Below are 21,518 nucleotides of genomic sequence, written 5' to 3' on the forward strand. Positions count from 1 at the left end.
AGACTGTCTCTCTCTCTTACACACACACGCACGCGCGAACTTCAGCAGCAGATGGCCTTTGGCTTGCTTGGCTGTTCTGCTTTGTCACTTCAAAGAGTTCTGAAGTATTTTCATGTAGATGTGTTCGCTCTCTCTCTCTCCCAGCCTCTGTGTCTCTATTCATGTTTCTACCAAAGCAGCTTATTTGTTTGTTTGTTTGCACTGCTGCTCTGTTATGTTAATGTGCAAGTGATTGTTAGCGCAGAAAAATATGACATTTGTTTTAGGCCAGAGTTAAACTAATGCGAGCTTTTTTACTGGCTGCAGTTTGTGCCAACAATCTGTGCTGTTGGTGACCCACAGAGCAGAAAACATCACAGCAATGCGTTGCATCTATGTTGTTTTTAAGCTCAACGTGTCAGTTGTCCTTTACACCAACTTAAGCTTTTACCATTGTGGACACAGAGGCTGGGAGCCTCCATCCACAGACATTCGGCATTTGTATGTGTATAACTCAAACGATGGGAAAATAACCAGAAAATAGCCTGTAACAAATTTAAAAGAACATAACATCATTACATAAAACTCTGAATCCAAAAAAGCTGTGACACTGTGTAAAAGATAAATAAAAACAAGATATATTTGCATTGATATGCAAATATAAACCTATATTTTATAGACAGTACAACATAGAAAACATAGTAAATTTTTAAAATGACAAAATGTACACATTCTAGTGCAACCCCTAAGGTATTTATCTTTCTCCTGTGATTTACACATTCGTAAATCACACAGCGACAGGTCTCACAAAATTTAAGACAGGGCCGTCCCATAAACATCTGGGAACTATATAAACCAGTTGGTGGACCTTTGTGAGAGGAATGTTGGTCCATTCCTGTCTGATGTAGGATAAAGCTGTTCAACAGTCCTTACTCATCTTAGTCCTCGGTTGACTTTTTTGCTGTGTTTTCAATTTGTCTAAGGTCTGGACTGCAGACCAGCTAGTTCGGTATCCAGACTCTTCAGATGCAGTAAATGGTTTAGAGTTGTTATTGTTAAGCATATGCAGGGTCTTCCCTGGAAAAGATTTTGTCTGGATGTATGTGTTGCTCTAAAACCTTTGTATACCTTTAATCATTGATGGAGCCTTTCCAGTTGTACAAGCTGCCATTTCCACAGGCACTGATTGACTCCCCATACCAACACCATCAGAGATGCAGGCTTTTCAACTGAGTTTTCATAACAACCCAGATGGTCCCTCTTCTCTTTAGCCTAGAAGATTTGACATCCATGTTTTTCAAGAAGAATTTCAAATTCAGATTTTTTTGACCACAGGACAGTTTGTCTCAGTCCATTTTAAACGAGCTTTGATATACATTTGTGGAGAAACGATGTTCATAGGCAATGATATCTAGACATTTCCTGAGTCTCTGCAATGGTTTCTTGGACAGAATTGTTCCTGTTTTTAATGGAGTTCTGCCTGAGGTCCCAAAGACCAAAATATAGATTTTCATCTTTGTCCCCACAGAGATTTCTCATGTAGATGATGAGATATTTAAAGTCTTCAGAATTTTACATCGAGGAACTTTGCTAAGATGCTCTTTTTTTGTACCCAATCATATTCCTGACCTGATGCCACTCTACTTAGTTCCAAAATGTTCCTCCAGTTCAAATAACTGATATGTTCTACTCTGAGTGAAATATGGTTGAGTAAGATTTGCACATCATTTTGTTTTTATTTACATTTTACACAGCATCCCAATTTTTTTGGAATTGGTATTGTAACTGAGCCACTCAATTTTATTAATAATGCTTCATCTAACACTTGGTGTGCACCAGCCTTTGTATCAGAGTCATTTGCCATCTCATAATGAGAGATATTAGTAGCCTGGTAAAGTGTAAATAGCATTGAAAAAAGAAGCTGAACACCCAACTGAAAACACTTCCATACAGAATTCAGTGTATTTAAAGCAAAGTCAGTGAGCGTTTATAATTTGCAATTACATGTCTTGTTAAGGTGACTTAAAAATGTCAAATAGTTGAGGTGAAATTGAGGCCCTTTTTAAAGACACAAACATCCTGCAGTTTCACTTTTATGATGTCTTTGAGGGAAAGCATGAACAGCAGCACTTACACTCTGTGTTCTCCTCCAGAGGAACGTGTAAAGTGAACAGTGTCCCCTGGCATTAGAAACCACTTTTGGATGAAACATGAAAGAAGCTGAAATTTGTATTTCTCCCTGTAGAAAATGTTGATTTTTATTCTATTTTTTTTTAAAAATCTGCTAAATAAAAGGAAACCACGAGCCCTGCCAACCAACACCAGGCCTCTGTCATATTTAAAGATGTGTTGATTACTTTTGGACTTTATCTGAAGACAAAAATGTTGTAAAAGAAGTAAAAGAAACAAAAGTAAAGGCACAAAATAACAAAAAGGCTACTGACCATTAAGTGTTGTAGCTGCTAAAGGATAAAGCTATTTTATATAGAGTTTAGTGTGGCCCAATCTAAAGGCTTGAAAATGTCACAAGATATAACTTGAACTTTCATTATGTCCCTTTTTTTCTGAAGGTATAAATTTAGCCCCAAGCAATTTGATCTGAGTCTTTTTGTGAATTATATTACAACTCTTAGAAATGTCAGAAAGTCCACCTGCACATATTCAATTTGAATCTGACAAAAAAACCTTTTCTACCCTATTTGATTTGCCCCACCTGTATTTGTGTGTTTAGGTATTATTAAGCTGCGGCGGAGTCCTCCTCCACGCCTGAGGGGGCCACAGTACGTCCTCAACATCACTGCCACGGATGACAACGCATCTGGTGGGCCATACCCACTCAGCAGCTCAGCGCAGGTCATTGTGGGAATAAATGACATCAACAACAACAAACCACTGTTCAAGGAGGTGAGTCGAGTTATTATTTATTTTTACGTTATTGCAAATTAAATGACAAATTCTGACCCCTGACTTTGCTGTTTGGTTGTCAGTGTCAGAACTATAGCCTGAACGCAGCAGTCCTGGAGAATCAGCCTCCAGGAACGTTCGTCCTGCGCGTCCAGGCTCATGATGCTGACATGGGCGTCAATGGAGAGGTCAAATATGGCATAATGAACAGAGACGGAGTGGCATCTGGTTTTGATATTGATCCTGATACTGGTAAGCTCAGAAACACTCATTATAATTTTTACAAACAGTTCTTCCACAGCTTCTTTATTCAGCTACTCCTTTTAGGTATTTCCACAGTAGATCATCTGCCTCACCATATTCCTCACACCTTCTTCTGTCACTCCAACCATCTGCATTTCCTCCTTCACTACATCCATGAACCTTCACAATGGTCTTCCTCTTTTCTTCCCGCCTGGCAGCTCCATGTTTAACATTCTTTTGTCACAATCCCTCCTTTCTATATATTATCAAAATCTCAGCCTTCCCTCTTTCTTACTTTTTTTCCAAATCGCTCAACCACAGCTTTTCCTCTGGTATGCTCATTTCTAAAGCTGTCCTTTCTGGTCGTATCCAACAAAAATCTTGGAATCTTAATTCACAAACACCTCTTTGAGTTTCTTATGTGATTAAGGTTTTACTGTCTTATCAAATATGTGTGTTTCAAAAGTTTCTACACACACAGTACCTGTTGGATATCAGAAAAGCTTTACAATTCAGTCCAAACAATGACAAACTGAAATTCTAAGTGTGCTAATGTCCTCACTGTGTGTCAGGTGTGATAACCACAGCAGTGAGTTTTGACCGGGAGTGTCAGAGGGAGTATACTTTGTCTGTGACGGCCACCGATCAAGCAGAAGAGCCGCTCATTGGAATCTGTCAGATCACAGTGCAGATCTCAGATCAGAATGACAACGACCCCAAGTTTGAAAACAGCCGCTACCAGTGTGAGTACCATCACGACTCCTCCCAGTGACTTAGTCCGTCCGCTTCTTGTTCAACACAAAAACATCCTGTAGCTGTGTGTTTTGAGGGAGCAGAGGAAGTGTAGAAACCGTGTATTTGTCGTCACCATCATGCATCAAACTGCATCCTTGTAATCCTGGAAACCCCTTAGGACTGATGAAATGTTCGCTGGCAGGTCCCAGAGCTCTCTGTTTGTTTACTATCTGTGCAAATATGTGTTTTGATAAGCATAGTGTCAGAAGTTCTTCTCGTCCGATTAGAGAAACGCACAGAGTGTCTCATTAACTATTTAAGAGGCAGATTGAAATGTTTCTGGGACATGCATTTATTTAGCAGTTGTGAGTGTGTATGTGTTATGGGGGGGGGGGGGGGGGGGGGGGGGTTCCTTTACAAATTATGGAAATGAGCTGGAAATCTTGAGCTTGTTTAGACTTTTCTTAGTTATCCATACATCATTACCAACATGTATTTCAGTGCAAAGATTTTCTGCTTAAGGAGACAACACAATCACCAGCTATCTTTTGGGTTGGTAATGCAAACCCAGACCATGTTTATGTTAAGTGTTGTCATATTTACAGTTGATATGAACAACTTTATGAAAAGAGGCACAAACTGAAACTTCAATAAATGAATGTAAAACATCACTTCTGCTTGTAAATTCTGGTTGTAGAACTAAACAGGGCTCGGGTTCCCTGGTACCTGTTATAACTCTGGGCTGTTTTAAGTGTAACCAAGCAAGATAGGAGTAGCAACAAGAACCATATGAATATGACATAGATTTACATTTAATAAAGAAAAAAGCAATTCCACAACTATCAATCACATAAATCGATGTGAAGTACAACAAAGAGAAAAAAATCAAAAAAGAATATGAAATCATTTTGTGTATTGAGAATGATGCTAACAGCAAAATATCTTACTATTAATGTTAATTGGCATAATATAAACAAAAGAAATTCACCATGGTGATGTAAGATTCTTTGTTTGTCAAAGTGAACCCTGAAAGGAAAATCCTGTGTTTGCTCCACCTGCTGGTTTTGGTTGTTTTTCTGTGACACACATTAGACTCAGCAGGATCTGATGTGATTATTCAGTTGAAATGTATCCAGTGAGACCCGTGACTGTGAAAAGGACATTATTATTGACATAATGCTTGAAATGCAGTCTTACAGAGGCAAATGCACCTCGTCGCTGCTCGTTGCTTTTGTTGTCTGATCAGCGCTGACACACATCACAGTCAGCAGGATTGGAGGTTATGTTCTTAAATTTAAAAATGCATCTGTTGACTTTGCACAGTGAGACCCAGAAATGACAAAATGAGGTGACAGACTGCTGATCCGGCACAATGTTGTGTTTCCATTATTATAATACCTGCTTACCAACACAGAACATAATGTTACACTGCTTTCAGTCAACTGTAATGATTTGGGTATTCGTGCTTTAGACATACACAGTGTTTCACCATAGCGGTTCCTGTAATAGTAGTAGGAGTTGCAGTAACTCAAACTGGTGCTAGTAGAACTTCGCTCCCCATATGACAGCTGATGTTTTCCCTGTCAGACTTTCTGAGAGAAGACACTCCAGTTGGAACTAGTTTCCTGCGAGCAGCAGCTCATGACGATGACCAGGGGAGCAACGCGGCAATCACCTATTCACTGTCCAGACAGAAGCCGGCTTACCTGCACATCAACCCCAGCACTGGGTGGATTTATGTCAACCACCCAATCTCTCAGGTCAGAAGCACATCAGCAGCCTCTTCATGCTGCAGCATGATGCAATGTCTGCAAGTGTCCACACTTACAAAATTACTTCTCATATCAAAAATGTCTCATTTCATTCTCACAAATTGCTAAAACTTCCTGGAAATGAACACCATCCTCAAAAAGAGCAATGTTTTGTGCTTTGACTCCCTGCAACAAATTACAGACAGTGAACTAGATGCAAGCTCCAATCTCTACAATAAGGGTTAGAATTATAATAATAACACTATTAGCACTTTCAAAACACACAGTTACAAATTACTTCACAGTCTGAATAGAGGTTTATATATGGTTGAAATAATCTGCTGGAAAAAGTGGGAAAAGTCACTCATGCTCAGCTGCAGATGGGGGGACACCATGATTGTGCATCACTGTGTATCATCCTCTGCAGTGAGTATATGCGAACTAATCTCTGTATATTTTGAATGTAGATATAATCCAGGTGGAATAACACTGATGATAATCTTACCATTCTTTAATGAAAGTAGGCTAACATTAATGTTAGCATAATGAATGATCCTGAATATTTCAGCATGTGGCAGAGTACAGTCTGTAACTGTAACATGTTTTCTAATAAACAGGTTACGAGCTCTTTTGTTTATTTAGAAAAAGAAACATCCTACTTATTTGGGGGAAAAAGAGAGAGAATGCCACGTATGCAGTGAAAACACAGATGTCCCAGTTTTACACTGGGACTTGAATGCATCTTACAGCTGAAATTTGTCTCAAAGCCCCATGTGGAATGCGACTTGATTTGTGAGTATCTCTGTGAGATGTTACGTGTAGTTTTAGGATACGCACAGAAAGGTTTTTGAAACCTAAAATTATCGGAAGACGAACTTACTAGGTTGTGCGTAAATGAATAGTATTTATTCAGGTCGGGATGTATGCATTTGTAAAGTAGTTTTACGTGTGGTCAGAATGCTTCGTGTTTGTGTGCGGATCGAGGCATGAGCTCCTGAGTCCTTAAAAGTTGCACACCAATTCATTGTACACATTTGTAAATCATGTCCTATACATTTGCAACACGTTTGAGGCGCATTTCACTCCATAGGTGCATATATATGAATTCTAACATATGTGTCAGATAAGTATGATGAAAACCATTTGAGAGCAAGGCACTGATGATGATGAGTTATCACTTTAGGTGACCGTTGTTTTGATTTGGCGCTATATAAATAAAATTGAATTGAATTGATACCACCACAGTTCTGTTATCTGTTAAAAAGAATGGTATGATTAGTGGTATCAGACGTTGGAGATAAGTCTAGCAGGATTCAAATGTAATATTAACCATTATCTAAGTGCATAAGTATCATTAGTAGTTTTCACTAATGCCGGATTTTGGAAATGGACCTATAATTCTCTGAAACAGTGGCTTATAGGGAGGGTATTCAAGCACAGCGGTTATGCACTTTGTTCACCCCAACAGCTTCCAAGCCACCCCAATCCAATTGTAAATGTCACCCTAAATCTATTTAAACCCTGTCCAGCTATGATGACCTTGTGCTATTTCCATGAAAGCACAGACGGTGGGCCATATCACAACACAAAAACATTGTTTTAATAATGAATAAATGTAATAAGCTGGATAATATGCACATAAAAGCATATCCTCAGCATGTAAACAAGGCAATGCAAAAAATTAAACACAACTGGGATATTATGAGGTCACAAGGTCAAAGTTATTTCCAACAGCAACAGCTGCTCTGATGTTTCCACTGCGTGAGGAATGAAAGTTGCATCAAACAGACTGTTGTTTTAAATCTTTAATGGTTGTCATCATTATGTGTGTCTGATTTCTCTTCAGTACAATCTTACAATGTCAAACTGAAAATCCATAATGAAGCGAATCCGTCTGTTAAGCTAACGTCGGCGATGAATGATGCCTACTGTTCTTCTTCTTTTGTCACTGTCATCTCCTTTCTGTTCTTCTTCTCTCTGCCTCTCATTTTCTTTTTAGCAGCACTTCAGTCAATAATTTAGCAAAGGAAAATGTATCCCTACCCACTTTCTTGATTCACTTTTTGCAAACAAACTAAAGGATCAATATTTTCTTTCTTTCTCTGCTCAACTATTTACAATTTTTACAAGTGTTTGGTCTTTCTGAACTATCAAAGAGCTACTTGATCATTAAAATTTGATTTTGAAGATAACAAGACCAAGTTTTAAAGGCAAATCAATTCTAAATAGCAAACACCCTTATTTGTTTGGTAAAACTTGTTAAAACGAAAATGTTCTGATCAGAATCACGAGTTCCTTGATCTTAATTACTCCCTGTTCATCTCTTTGCAGACATCCAGAATCAACCAGCAGATTGTGGCCTCAGATGGAGGGAACCGCAGCAGCTCAGTGGAGCTGACTGTTATCATCACAAACGTCCACAATCAGCCACCACAGTGGGAGCAGTCCGAATACTGGGTCACTGTGCCGGAAAACACCGTCCGAGATGCCAAGATAGTGGTGAGTTTATGATGAGAACATTGAGCCCTGAAATGGTAAAATGATAACTAAAAAACATTCAACTTTCACTTTTCAAGAAACCATTTTTTGAGATGGATTGAGCTTCGTGACATGGTGTGCTTCCTTGTTAAAGGGATGCCCATTGTCAGCAAAAATACTTGGGTATGCTTTGGTGTTTAAGTGATGCAATGTGTGCAAAGAAAATTCTCCCCACAACATTACAACACCACCAGCCTGAACCGCTGATACAAGGCAGGATGGACTCATGGACTCAGATGTCACAGCAGAAATCGAGACTCATCAGAAGAGAAGGGTTTTTTTTCCAATCTTATATTGTTCAATGTTGGTGAGTCAGTGCAAATTGTGTCCCTGGTTTGCTGTTTTTAGATGGCAGGAGTGGACCCCAGTGTGGTCTTCTGCTCCTATAGCCTATCCGTTGTATTACGTGTTACTATTGGAGTTATTGTTGACTTCTTACCAAAGCAGTCTGGCCAGTCTCCTCTGACTTCTGTGTGTGGGAAGATCCCAGTGGATCAGCAGTTTCTGAAATAATCAGTAATTTCAGAAATAATCTCAGAAATAATCAGACCATCCAGTCTGGCGTTCAAAGTCACTTAAATCACCTTTCTTCCTCACTCTGATGCTTGGTTTGAGCTTCTACGGGTCATCGTGAGCATATCTGCTGCCAGTTTGGCTGATTAGATATGTTCATTAATGAGCATTTGAACAGGTGTACATAACAAAGTGGCTTGTGAATGTATGACTGAAAAGGTGCCGGTCTGGGAACTGAAGCACGCGTTTCTTTTCATCAGTATCAGTAGCCCTAAGAGCTCGGAGGTGACATGGGCGAGAGAAGGGGATGACTCGTAAAAATGGAGAAATATTTAAACTCAGTCACCCTCCTGCAGCAGTAAAAGAGTTCTATTTCATTTACATCCTGCTTCACGTCTGTGCACAGCACCCCGAGGAGGCTAGAGATACTCTTTCTTCTTCTTCATCCCTCTCTCCTCACTTTCCAGCTCATCCATCCCTCTCTCTCTGTGTCAGCACGTTTAACCGAGCACTTCTAAATATTTTCTGCCGAGCAAACAACAAACCAGCCCCGAGTCTGTCTCACCTGACTCACTGCAATCTCACACACACACACACACACACACACACACACACACACACACACACACACACACACACACACACACACACACACACACACGCACAAATGCACACACACTTTGCTTGTATACCTCTGGTGATTTTTTTTCCTCTTTTGATCCCTCCATCCTAATTTGCTTCCTATTCCTAAGCTGATGGTTTAGAAGGTAGAGGAGTTTTTACCCTCCAGCTGCTCGATTTCATGGAGGTTAGTCAGTTTTCAAATAGTTGGAGGGTAAGTGTAATCCTGTGTGTGTTCGCGTGTTGTTGTGCTTCTTTTTGACACCGTGTTTTCGCTGAAAAGACGATGATGGTGATTGGGGTTCCCACCCACAGCTCCATCTGTCAGAGATGATTGAGCAGAGCAAGAAAATTACACCTGCTGTCGGAGCGTCACAATGGACTCCTATCACCTCAGAAAAACAGACGTTTAATTATTGTCTTTAACCTGACAGAGGCTGTATGATGCAGTGAGAAGAAGTGAAGAGGGGTGCTAAATTAGGGAAAGGAAAGCTTTATGGTACTGAAAGATGGATTAAAAAAAAGGCTGTGTGGATTTTAGTCTTTTTATGTTGACAGTAGGAGAAATATAAAATAACACGAGCTTTCTCCTTTAATCAGATGATACAGTTGCATCTGAAAGAATACACTTTACACGAATGTGTTCCTTGTTGAATGTGTCTTGTTTTGTTCAAATTAACTGTGGGAGTGAGATTTTTCTCCCTTCATCAATGTTTCATCTCCTTCATTTTTCATTCCTCTAGAAAAGGCTGAATCTTTCCACTACGCTCTCCCTGTCAAAAAGTATTACCTGAAAGCTGAGCCCAGATGCACAACTGTTGGACAAAATACTGGCAAAGGAAAAACAAAAAACTGTGATCAACTGAGAATCATCTGTCTGCATGTTGAAACCATGTATACATAATGTTTTATGAGCAATAAATTCAGTGGACAAATATGTTAAGTTACCCAAACCTGGCTACAAATGTCTCCTCCCTCTCTTCCTCCTCCCTCCTTTGTCTCCCCTGCGGTGTTAATTGCGCTGAGGAGGAACTGTTGTTTTAAATTTAGCAGCCTTAATAAGGTCTGTTAATCACATTGTTAACGAGGCAGAGGGAGGGAGCCGCTGCAGAGGTGGAAGATGCTCTGCGTGCGCGCGTGTATTAAATCTCCATATCAATAAGCTGAAGTCATCTCCTGCTTATGTGTGTGAGAGTCGCATGTTATAATAGGCCTCCTCATCAGCTGATTTCCTCTTGTTTTCTTCCTCATCCTGTTGATGTTTTTAGTGTTCGCTCTTATGCAAACACTTTCTCTCATGGCCACAAATGACTTTAAATATTCTCTTAGATTTACCTTAAAATCTATCTTCTAGCTATCCACTGATGCTTAAAAATCATTTGGAAAGTATAAAAAGAAGTTCATTTCAAGCATCTGATAAAAGAGAATATGTCTGATGTATTGCAGTATCACACAAAATGAAGGAATTTCTGACCTGTGTGCATTGCAGTTTTTTGAATAGCGTGCAATAGGGATGGACAGTTGTCTGCCTTTTCATATCACCATATTTTCATTATGAAAGACTGCAGATAAACAATCCAGTCGCCGTCGGGCATATGGGCCAGAGAACCTTCTATGTAATCACTCATGTTAAATGTCAGCATGGGCAATTCTACAGTGTGGTATTTTGGTTCATTTTATTAGAAAAATATGCAAACGAGAACAACTACATTTTGAATTCAGCTCCAGAAAACACAGGGAATATGATAACAGAGAGCACAGTGGGGGGTGGGGGGTTGGGGGGGTGGGGGGGGGGGGGGGCGTTGGAAGACACCGTCCATCTCTTTCTTTCGGCTGATTTGTATCAGTTTAATAAGGCTACCCACGTGACGGGCTGATAAATGAGATAATAAGACATGAAACACACGAGGCAGAAACACTAATTATGTTATTTCCCAGATAAATAAGCAAAGGAGCCATTAAAAGTGTAATTACCACATGTAAGCATCAAAAAATGGAGCAGACCCCTACAAACACACACACCAACCCTGATGACCCCACCTTACCCTTTTCAGCTGACTGCTAACTGTTAGCATTTGAAGCTGACAGGGCAATCTGTATTCCAGCTGCTGAATCACTCTCAGCACCAGCCGCACCAGCTGAGAGCGATCTGCTGCGATATCTCCACGGGCATTAATCTGTGTGGGAGAGGAAGGCAGACACTGATCAGCTTAACTTCAGCACGCTGCACTGATGTCTAATGAGATGATTTCTCATTAGTCCTGATTCCATACACTCTGCTGCTTCGGCCTGCTGTGAGGCTGAGCCACGCTCCACTAACATACCCTCGCGCAACTCTTCACCTGAAACCGGATGCCTTCATCTCGGGCTGTTTGTGAGATTTTAGATTAACATCCTGTTTAAAATTTTTAAGAGACTACCAATGGAAAAACCAAACAAGAAAGTCAGAGTCTCATCTGTCCTTTATAACTGCTGCAGGAAAGCAAAATGGATTAAAAGTCAATTTTATACTCATCAGTTAAAAATCAATATAATAAGGAGAGATCGTTTGGAAGTAAAGATGAAATTAATTGGAGAAACAGCGTGTAACATAAAATTCTTTTCGGTTAATAGATTCTGATGAAAATCCACATCTTAGAGCAGATGATATGAAAAGTAGGAAATAGAGATGGGAACCCCCGGAGTTCAGACAGTTGTAGTGGAACACAGTTAGCAAATGACTTGAAGTGGCTTTGGTTGAGATGTTCTGCAATCTGGATAAGATGGAGATGAAGTGGAGGAAGACTGCATGATAGATGGTCTGAAAGGTAGTAGAGAAGTAGCACAGTGGCAATAATATTTGCAGAACAGGGATGCATGCAAATACAAGCAGGCAAGAATTAAATGTTAGAATTAAGTGTTTTTCTCTGTGTGTGAGAGTGTGTAGTCATCCCAGCATACTAAGTAGTTGGTAAATGCATTAGATTGAGACTGTTGGAGCTGCTGTGGTCACTGGGTCTGAGGGCTGAAAGGGTTTCAGTGTTTGAAGTGGCAGACAGCATTTCTCACTCAGGGGAAACATGTTACCTCTTGTGGAAGTGACGACAAGGGCTACGGTTGTTCAGAGGTGATTTTTGTCCTTACACTGGAGCTGAGATAGGTTCTCCCCTGCTTTCAGTCTTTGCTCGAAGCCACCATGTCCTGAACTAAAGGGGTTAAATGATTCTGTACTGACTGTACTTTATATTTATATTGGCCATTTTACGGAACCATTTATAGATGTGGCGGTCAGGCTGACAGATGCACCGTTACACTGAATTAAGAAAAGATTTATTCGTAAGTGGTCGTCAGCAACCTTTTCTCTCCCACTCATCTGCCTGCAGGATCTTAGCAGGCATAGACAGCCCTTGCTTTCTCCTTGATTTTTCAGTCATGTCGTTGTAGGAAGATTTAAAAAAAATCATGCATGCTCCCTCCAGTAAAAGCATATTTCATCATCATTAATTATTAATACCAGAAAAACTGCTAATTAAACAGGTCATATTGCATTTTTTCTGTCCAACAGTTCAAAACTCCTGCTTTAATGATACAAGAATGCTTCCATATTAACTGCTGTTACTCGTACAATGACCCTCTTCGCAGCTTGCTACCGAGACCACCTGACATATTTTATTTGCAGCTGAGTGGACACAGGAATCTTAGCTGAAGTTACAATCTAAATAAATGAGCCCCTTTACACTTTAGTGAACAAAAACTGTGGTGGTAAAAATCAGAGTGAGTCAATTAACTGGAAATTCATGCGCGCGTGTGTGTGTGTCTAACAATCCAGGTCATAGCTTACTGTAAAATGAGGTGGCATCACTCAGCCATGGAAAATACAGCCCCTCCTTGGCAAGGTGGGGAGTGTGCGGTCAGGAAGGACAATAGCACACACCGTATTTCCATCACTTCAAAGGACATTATACTGACTTTTTGTGCATTTCCTTCCAACTTAACCTAACTATGACCTTAACCTAAACCTGAACTCATTCTGAACATAAGCAAGAGGTTTATAGTAATAAGGTTTAATGATTTAATTTCTGTGCCCGAAAGGAGCAATATCTCCACAATGTGACTGTGTAAACAGATTTATGACTCCATTTCCCTGAGGACATAAATACACACACATACACACTTTCTCACTCTAAGGTCAGTTTAGTCTACTGCCAGGAGCATAACACAAGTCTTAAAAGCTCTGCTGCTGGTAGAAGAACAGCTCAGGACAACACACTCTGATCCAGACACATATTTTATTTTAAAAAAACACAAAAAGGACAAACATCAACAAAGCAGAAACCGAATCCTTTTTGGGTATTTTGGAAAGTTTTCACCATGAGAGCTTTATTTCCATAGAAGGACTGAGTTGCACCTCTGGCCGTTAAAACGTCGCATTCTTTGAAATGTAGTTGTGTATTTTAGGGTGTCATTTTTCTGGTGAGTGTTATAGTTTAAAGATCTGGAAGCCGTTGGAGCTGTTATAAAGATGTACGACCTCGTTGTCGACACGAGCAGCTGTGTGATAACATGATGTCATCATGAACCAGTACAGACTCTTCTTTGGCTTCTGCCTTTGACGGATTATAACGCAATGTGGGAGTAACTGCTTCAGAAATGGAGATAAGTCTGTCTCTATAAACTTGAATCCCAAAAGGAGTAAACAGAGGTTTGAGAAGATGAGTTTCCAGTGTCTGTATATGGGATATCTTTTATTCTGTCGGCACTGCATGTAATCTGTCTGAGTGATGATCTCTGTTCCTATTCTAGTCAGAAACGACCAACTCTGCTTGCTTTTGAAAAAGATGCACTTGTAAAAAGAACTCCAAATACCAGGCTACATATAACAACACTGAATTTCACAAAAACAGTGTTGCCAGTTAATATTAAAGGTTGTTTAAAAATACACACATTTTTAAAACTTTTAAAACTCTTCAAACTGGATTTTAAGACCCAAAGGCATGACATCAGATCTGAGCAAACCTACATTCGTCTTCTGCAATCTCTTATCTTGCAGCATTTCTTTTAGATATCTTTTATAGATCTTGCATTTATATATTTTCTCCCATATGCCGCCTTCTAGTACTTGTATCAGAAGCTGCATTCTTCGCAATTCTAACTTGAACACTGATTTGTGAACACAAACTGAGGTTTGTGTACTCAAATCATGACAGCTTGGTTCTAAACTTCTCCATAAAGCTCAGACGTAAAGGTCTGACAACTTCCACAGTATTTTGTCCTCTATATACTTCTGTATGTTCAGGCATATCATAAATACCCCAAGTCTCAGGGATGTCGCTCATCCAAGCTCGAAATGCAGACTTTGACACTCTTTAAAGAGGACCTTTGTCTCTCACTCTCCATTCTGCTGTAAGCACTTACACCTTGGCACTTAAGCCAAAGGACACCTTGTGCATATTTCTGAATGGCCAGTTCAATCTAAAAGAAAAGCATGAATTGACACCCTGGGGTGAGAGTAAGTTGGAACTTTCCACCCAAAGATGTTTTTTTATATTAGTTACAATAGGCAAAGGAATTTTAAATGAGATTTTCCAGCTACCTGAGAAGCAAGTTATTTGTTTTGGTGGTGCTCATTTAAAATAAATAATAACATAAATATATTTACTAGCAATTAATAAATGATACACAATTCAACACGGAAGCTGGGATTAGCCACATAATTCCCTCTCTGATAATCAAAGCAAGCTGGATACTTTGCTTTAGCATTGATGAGAACTCTATAACTCATTAATGTATCTGGAATATTTGAGCAGCAGTCACTTTTGAAATCCATCACATGATCCTCAAAGGATGTCCCCAAGACTCCTGCAGTCTCCGACTTTGTACTTTAACACTGAAACACCCTTGACAGTGATCATTACTGAGGATCAACGCAGGTAAATAAAAATAAGATACCAAGATATTTAATGTGGAAAAGATGGAAAACATAGAAAAGCAAGTTACTAGTTTGACAAGTTTGATGCTATCAACTATTTTTCAAGGGTCTTTCTCATGTGAGAAATATGTTTGTACCATGAGAGAATTTCAAATCTGAATTTCAGTCTCTCCCTCACTACAAAGGTAAGTTCTGTATAATCCACCATGTCTGTGAAGTCTCAATGGCCAGCTCACGCTTGCTGTCCCTTGGTGTGCATGACATCAGTATATTTCACAGTGTCATTTCCTGTCAAGTTTTTCTTCTGCTTTTCAAATCACTCTGCCCCTTTTTCAGTGGAAAAGCGACACACACAAAGTGATGAGGAAAAGCCGTGACATTAGGAAGCTCAGGCGCACACAGTCATAATGTGCAAGCAGACGCTGGTTCTTTTGGATACAAAAACATATCTTTTGTTCTTTTCCCTCTGTCAACAGACCATCAAGGCAACATCTCCCCTCGGCGACCCCAGGGTGACCTACAACCTGGAGGAGGGTCAGGTACCGGAGACCAACATGCCAGTGCGGTTCTACATGAAACCAAACCGGGCCGACGGCTCGGCGTCCATCCTGGTAGCCGAGAACCTCGACTATGAGACGACGCGCTTCTTCACGCTCAGAGTGCGCGTGCAGAATGTCGCTGCTGTGCCGCTCGCCTCCTTTACCACGGTCTATGTTAATGTGACAGGTGAGTTTGTATGGTTAAGGGTCAAACATTTTCAACTCCTTTAGCCAGACTGCTAGTCAAAAACGTGGATTCAGTCCCATAGGTTTGTACAGGTAACCAATCAACTTACAGCTCTTTCATTTAAATAGTACAAGGCCCCTGTTGGCTATATGCACTCAGTGTGAGTGAGTCTCAAAGATGAGATATTGACTTATTTGCATATTGATAGATATGTTCACAATTCTAAATATGCTATATTGATGAACAAAGCAAAGTATTTAGTGGTTTAAAAGTTGCCATTACAAGGACTTTAAAATGAGTAGCAGAGCTCTGACCATCAAATGTAAAGAAGCCGTTGGTGAGCAACAGAAACTCGGGTGTAATGAGAGACAAGCTGGAGGAAATGACGAGAAGAGAAAGATTAATGAAGTGCGGTTAATATCCAGGGTCGTTTCTGGCAGAAAAAGAAGAAAACAGAAGCGACCGGTGGTGTCAGCTCCATGCCGTCTCCCTTTAACAGTGACTCACTTCCCAAACAGCATCTGTAGGCGGGTGGAGAGAAGGAAAGAGGAGAAAACACTTCCTGACTTTGATTGGCTTTGAACAAACCCACATCGGACGCTGTAATTGGCTTAGCGGAGCTTGAAAGTGAGCTGACAAGCTGCTTTGTGGACTCTTCAGGGTGTTTGGAGGATAATTCCTCACTAATAACTCAGTTTTCATTAGTGAGGGTAGACATAGTCCAGCTTCACTTTCTGATGGACTTTTTTTTTTAATTTTGCCTTTTTGTCTCTTTCTGCTTTATTTCACTGTAATTCATCTTTACTTTTTAATCTCCTTTACTGCTGTTCTAAAAATCCAATCTTATTTCTGTCTCTTTGCCTTCTGTCTTGCTTGTTCTTTCTTTCTGTCTTTGTTTATTTCCTGCTCACTTTTCCATTCCTTCTAGCATTTTCTTTCTCTGTCTGTTTTTAATCCACTTTAATCAGCTTTCATGGACATGACAGGCTGTATGTGTTCTTTTGCCAGATCCTTCAACAACAAAAAAATATGAATGTGGGAAAATAAAGGATATTTTTTTCTACTGTTTCTTTTTGTTTTTTTCCCCCTCAGACGTGAACGACAACGTTCCTTTCTTTCTGTCGTCCACCTATGAGGCCACGGTTCCCGAAGGAGCGCAGATGGGCACGTCTGTGGCTCAGGTGTCAGCCACTGATCTGGACTCTGGTCTGCACGGGATGGTGAGAAACGTCTGTACTGATCGTTAATGATATTCTACTTCCTGTTCTTTTTCTGCTTCACTGCATCTCTCTGTGTTCTTCAGATCCACTATGTAATCCTGAAGGATGAAAGTGGGGACTCTCAGTTCTTCAGCATTGACTCCCACAGTGGGATCATTTTCACTCGAGCCTCTTTTGACCGTGAGCAGAAAGCTTCATATCTGATAGAGGTGCAGTCACAGGACGGCTCGGAGTCGGCCCGACAAGGCCAGCAGGGCCAGCCTAACACAGGTAACGCACAATCAGAGAGAAGGCCTGCAGTCCAATTAATATAAAAGAGATCATTTGCAGACCTTATAAAACGAAAGTCTAGAGAGTCTTGCATGTGTTTGGATACGTTGAAATTATATTCCTGAGCAAAGCCTCCGTCCAACTTTGACTCAGACACAGCCTATGTCAGGATCTTCGTCACCGATGTGAACGACAACGCCCCGGCATTTGCCCAACCGGTGTATGAGGTGAGCGTGGAGGAAGACAAGGAGGTCGGCTTCGTCCTCATCACCGTCACGGCCAACGATGAGGATGAAGGTGAGTTAGAATCTGGCAGTTTTTCTGTCTCTCTGGGATGCACCTGTTGTTGTTGCTGTCAGTGGTGGCAGTGAAGTCAGTTCTTTGTGATTTCATGTGAACTTCAGTCAAACTGATCAAAGTCTCTGACTGAGTGTGCAGTTAGTCATAAAAACAAGTGTTGAGCAAGAAATTAGGTGCGTGAACTGAATGATCTGTTGCCTGCCTCTCTGTCTCTCCCCTCTCCCATTGAGCGCTGTTTCCTTTCCATACTTTTTTATAATCTTTCTCCTCTTTTTGCCTCTTTGCTTCTGTTTGGATGATTTGCATCCCCTCTTCTCCCCTTTCTGCTTTTCTTGTCTCAATCCACTCTAATTTTCTGCTCTCTTCTTTTTTGAATTTGTCTCTTCTCTTGATTTTTCTTAAGATAAACTTTGCTCTGTATAAGGTGACATTTGTTTTCTTCCACTGCAATAGCTGGTGGTCATGTCTCATTGTAAAATCTTACATTAGAAAGTCTGGATCAGTTTAACAAAAGCACACCTACGTTTTACAGCTTAAAAACCACTTAATTTTTATTGCTGTTTATTGAGACTGTGGGCAATAAATTTGAAGAGGTTTTGTTTGTTTGTTTTTATGTGTGTCTAAATTCAAAATCAGGCTGCCCAGGTTTAAACTAATATGTTACTTGCTTTAGTGAAATTATCCAGTTTGTTGTTGTGAGACCTCACATGAAAGCTTGATCAGTGTTAAAGTGTTACCACACAGGATTTATATGGTGGATGATATTATCCATTATCTATTCAGACCTGCAAATCACTCAGTCCGCTCTTGTTGTTGATGTAATACAAAGTGGGACACGCTTAACCAGTGTGGTTCACATACACAAAGTGAATGAAAATGAATGCTCTGTTGAACTGAGAGTAAACAGTTGTGCAGACAATCGGGCTTTAGATGTGAGGCAGAATACGGATACTCAGCATTACAGTAAATGATCTTTGATGGCACTCTTAATGTTTGCAGTTTCTGTTGTTTCTGGTCATTAGTTGAAGTTCACAGAGTGTATATTAAAGATGGATGTAGCAAAATTACACCAACAAAAGTTCCTTAAACCTGTATTATTTTTGATCGCCATTAATGGCTGACTCCTCTGTTTGCAGGCTTGATTGTACTGAAAGACCCAGAAAAATGTTGAAAGTACAATTTGTAGTAAACTTCCATGTAAATGCTTCTTTGCTCGCCCAGTGGCTGCCCACTGCTTCACTGAGTGAATGGGTTAAATGCAGAGAGGGATTTTCCCCACGGGGACCAATAAAGTACACTTTCTTTCTTTCTTTCTTTTCTTCTTTAAAAAATATCTAAATAAAATCACGAGAACCAGTGTGGCACCCATCTGTTTATAACTGTTAACTAATCATTTATAGTTACTTGTGTAACTTTGTTTACTTTGTTTAATGCACCAAATAGAGGTAGCAGTCTTAGTTTTATTCTGTTTTCCATTGTGTACTAATTATAAAACCGTTTAAATGTATTCAGACTTCACAATAAAACTGAATACAAAGCCCAAGTCTATACCACATGAAAACATGTACTTTTAAGCTCTACACTTCCCATAGGTCTCCAGATGACTAACGTGAACAGAAATGTTTTTTATTGAGCTGAATTCAAATTCAACTTTATTCAAAGAGCTCTTTCAAGGCCCTTGTACTGTAAGGTAAAAAACATATTGCATTAAAGGATGAACCCCCAACAATGAGATGATATCCTATGAGTGAGCATTTAATGACAGTGTGAAGGAAGAACTCAGTTCATATATTCTGGATTTAACAGGGAAGTAGATAAAAAGAAAAGCTAGTTAAAACAGACTAATATGGGATAAATATCTCTCTTTCTATTTCCTGTTAGTACTCTCACTGCAGTGTTTTGGATCAGCTGAGGGTTTTTCGTGAAACTTTTAGATGATCCGGATAATGAGGAATTACAGTTGAGTATTTCAGCCTCAACATAATAAATCCATGAACTAGTTTGTCAGCATTACTTTCAGACAGGATTTTTTGTTTAGTTTTGACAATGCTACGAAGATGAAAGAAGGCACTCCTGTATATTTGTTTTATGTGCACATTGAAGAACATATCCTCCTCATACAGCATGTTCTCAGCTCCTCCTGTAAATTACATCGTAAATTACATATCGTCCCTATAGTTTTACTGATTTGTGTCATCTGGCTTCACAAATAAATACAACTGGTTGTTATCTGCATGGCATTGGAAATGTATGCATTGTTTTCTAAAGATATTACCTGAGAGACCCATGTGTAAATTAAAAGGTATTGGTCCGAACTCAGGACCCTGTGGAACTCCATGACTAACTTTTATGCATGACAAAGAATCCTCATTTATAAAAACTAATTGACTTGATTATGTTTCAAATCAGTGCATTTTCTTTAATCTAAGTGGCATGCATGGTAGGTTTTGGTTAACAGTAATTAGTCTCACACTGATAAGAAATTAGCTTCGTTAAACTGATAATGTTAGATAAGTAAACATTGCTTCTCAAGCTGCGCCTCCCACATTTTGGAAGCACCAGAATGTTAAATTACCTTAACCTACGTGACAGTATTTTAAATTATAGCATTTTTGGTTTAACCTACTTACTTAACATCAGAGTGCCTCCATTCATATTTGATATACAGGTTATGTGGAAAGTATTCTTGCTTTTTTTGTTGTTGTTTGCTTTGTTTTCTTTTTTTGGAGGGTAATTGGGTAGTTGTGTCTGTGCTAACAGAAGTACATTTAAGTAGTTTTAAAAACTGATTTTAAAATTTTCATGCTCTTCAGTTTTCTTAATTTATTAGTCCCCGTTCTCCTCACTGTTGTCACTCGTCTCCACTCTCCTTATTTTCTCTCCTCTGTTTTATCTCCTTCTCTCTTCTTCTCTTGCTGTCACAGCTCGTTAGCGAGTGCCGCTGCTCCCTTGAGGTCGGCGGTTTTGATGTTTGTCTCTTTGTTTGTGTTTGTCCCTCATTCCTCTTCCTCCTCCGCTCTAAACCAATAAGCACCAGGAGGCAAAAAAAAGGAAAAATATCAGAAAACAACAAAAAACAAGCCTCTCTCTCTTCTACTCTCTCTCTTAATGACAGCTGTTGGCGTCAGATCAACGCCTTTGAGGTTTTCTATACTCAGAGCATGAGTGAAGGAAAGAAGAGTGATGTCTTATTATTTATTTTTCTTTTTGTAATCTTTAACCTTTTTTTTTTCTTGTTGACTGCAATATACTTTTATACGGTGTGACACAGTCTACCTCCTATTCATCTTCTATATTCACCCTGATTCCCTGAGGAGTTCCCCAAACTTCCAGTCACTCGTCTTCCACTGTCTCCTTTCTTAATACTTTTTCCCACAGTTTGAGCAGACTTCCGAATTGAGCCATTTACTGAATTTCTTAAAAATAGAAATAAGGAACACCTCGGCACGCAACCAAACTTGCTATAGGCTTCGCTAACAAGCTATAGCGCTTAAAAGAATATCTGGATGAATTTCAGTCCAAGTCGTTCCTGCACTTTTGCATGTTGGCTGGTTGCAGCAGAGTACATGTGTAATTGAGAGTTTATAAATACCATGTTGCATGACTCATAAAGCCAGAATGACAGCAGAAATACCATCAGTCATGTCATATTTGCAGAATGCACATCCCTTTTTAAAGTTGTGATTCTCTTTTTTTTTAGTTTGTCTGTTATTTCTATGACCACTAATTGCTATCCCCAGAAAATATTGAGATCTTTAGCAAAAACACTCAGTGGTCTGACAGGTAGGCAGGATAGTCAGACTTATCTAG

General features: G+C 39.7%; 1 protein-coding gene across 1 annotated transcript in view; it reads left to right on the forward strand.

The window, feature by feature from the left end:
- Positions 1–21,518, forward strand: part of LOC309717583 (neural-cadherin) — a 145,537-nt gene that overhangs the window by 77,128 nt on the left and 46,891 nt on the right. The window contains exons 8-16 of the mRNA XM_082552258.1: positions 2,711–2,883; positions 2,967–3,135; positions 3,699–3,869; positions 5,449–5,621; positions 7,944–8,111; positions 15,669–15,918; positions 17,011–17,138; positions 17,222–17,408; positions 17,562–17,705. Of these exons, the coding sequence (XP_082408384.1) occupies positions 2,711–2,883; positions 2,967–3,135; positions 3,699–3,869; positions 5,449–5,621; positions 7,944–8,111; positions 15,669–15,918; positions 17,011–17,138; positions 17,222–17,408; positions 17,562–17,705 (1,563 nt within the window). The remainder of the gene's footprint in view (positions 1–2,710; positions 2,884–2,966; positions 3,136–3,698; positions 3,870–5,448; positions 5,622–7,943; positions 8,112–15,668; positions 15,919–17,010; positions 17,139–17,221; positions 17,409–17,561; positions 17,706–21,518) is intronic.

The sequence above is a fragment of the Aulonocara stuartgranti genome, assembly GCF_965226115.1.
Source record: "Aulonocara stuartgranti genome assembly, chromosome: 11".
Classification (NCBI taxonomy): Eukaryota; Metazoa; Chordata; class Actinopteri; order Cichliformes; family Cichlidae; genus Aulonocara; species Aulonocara stuartgranti.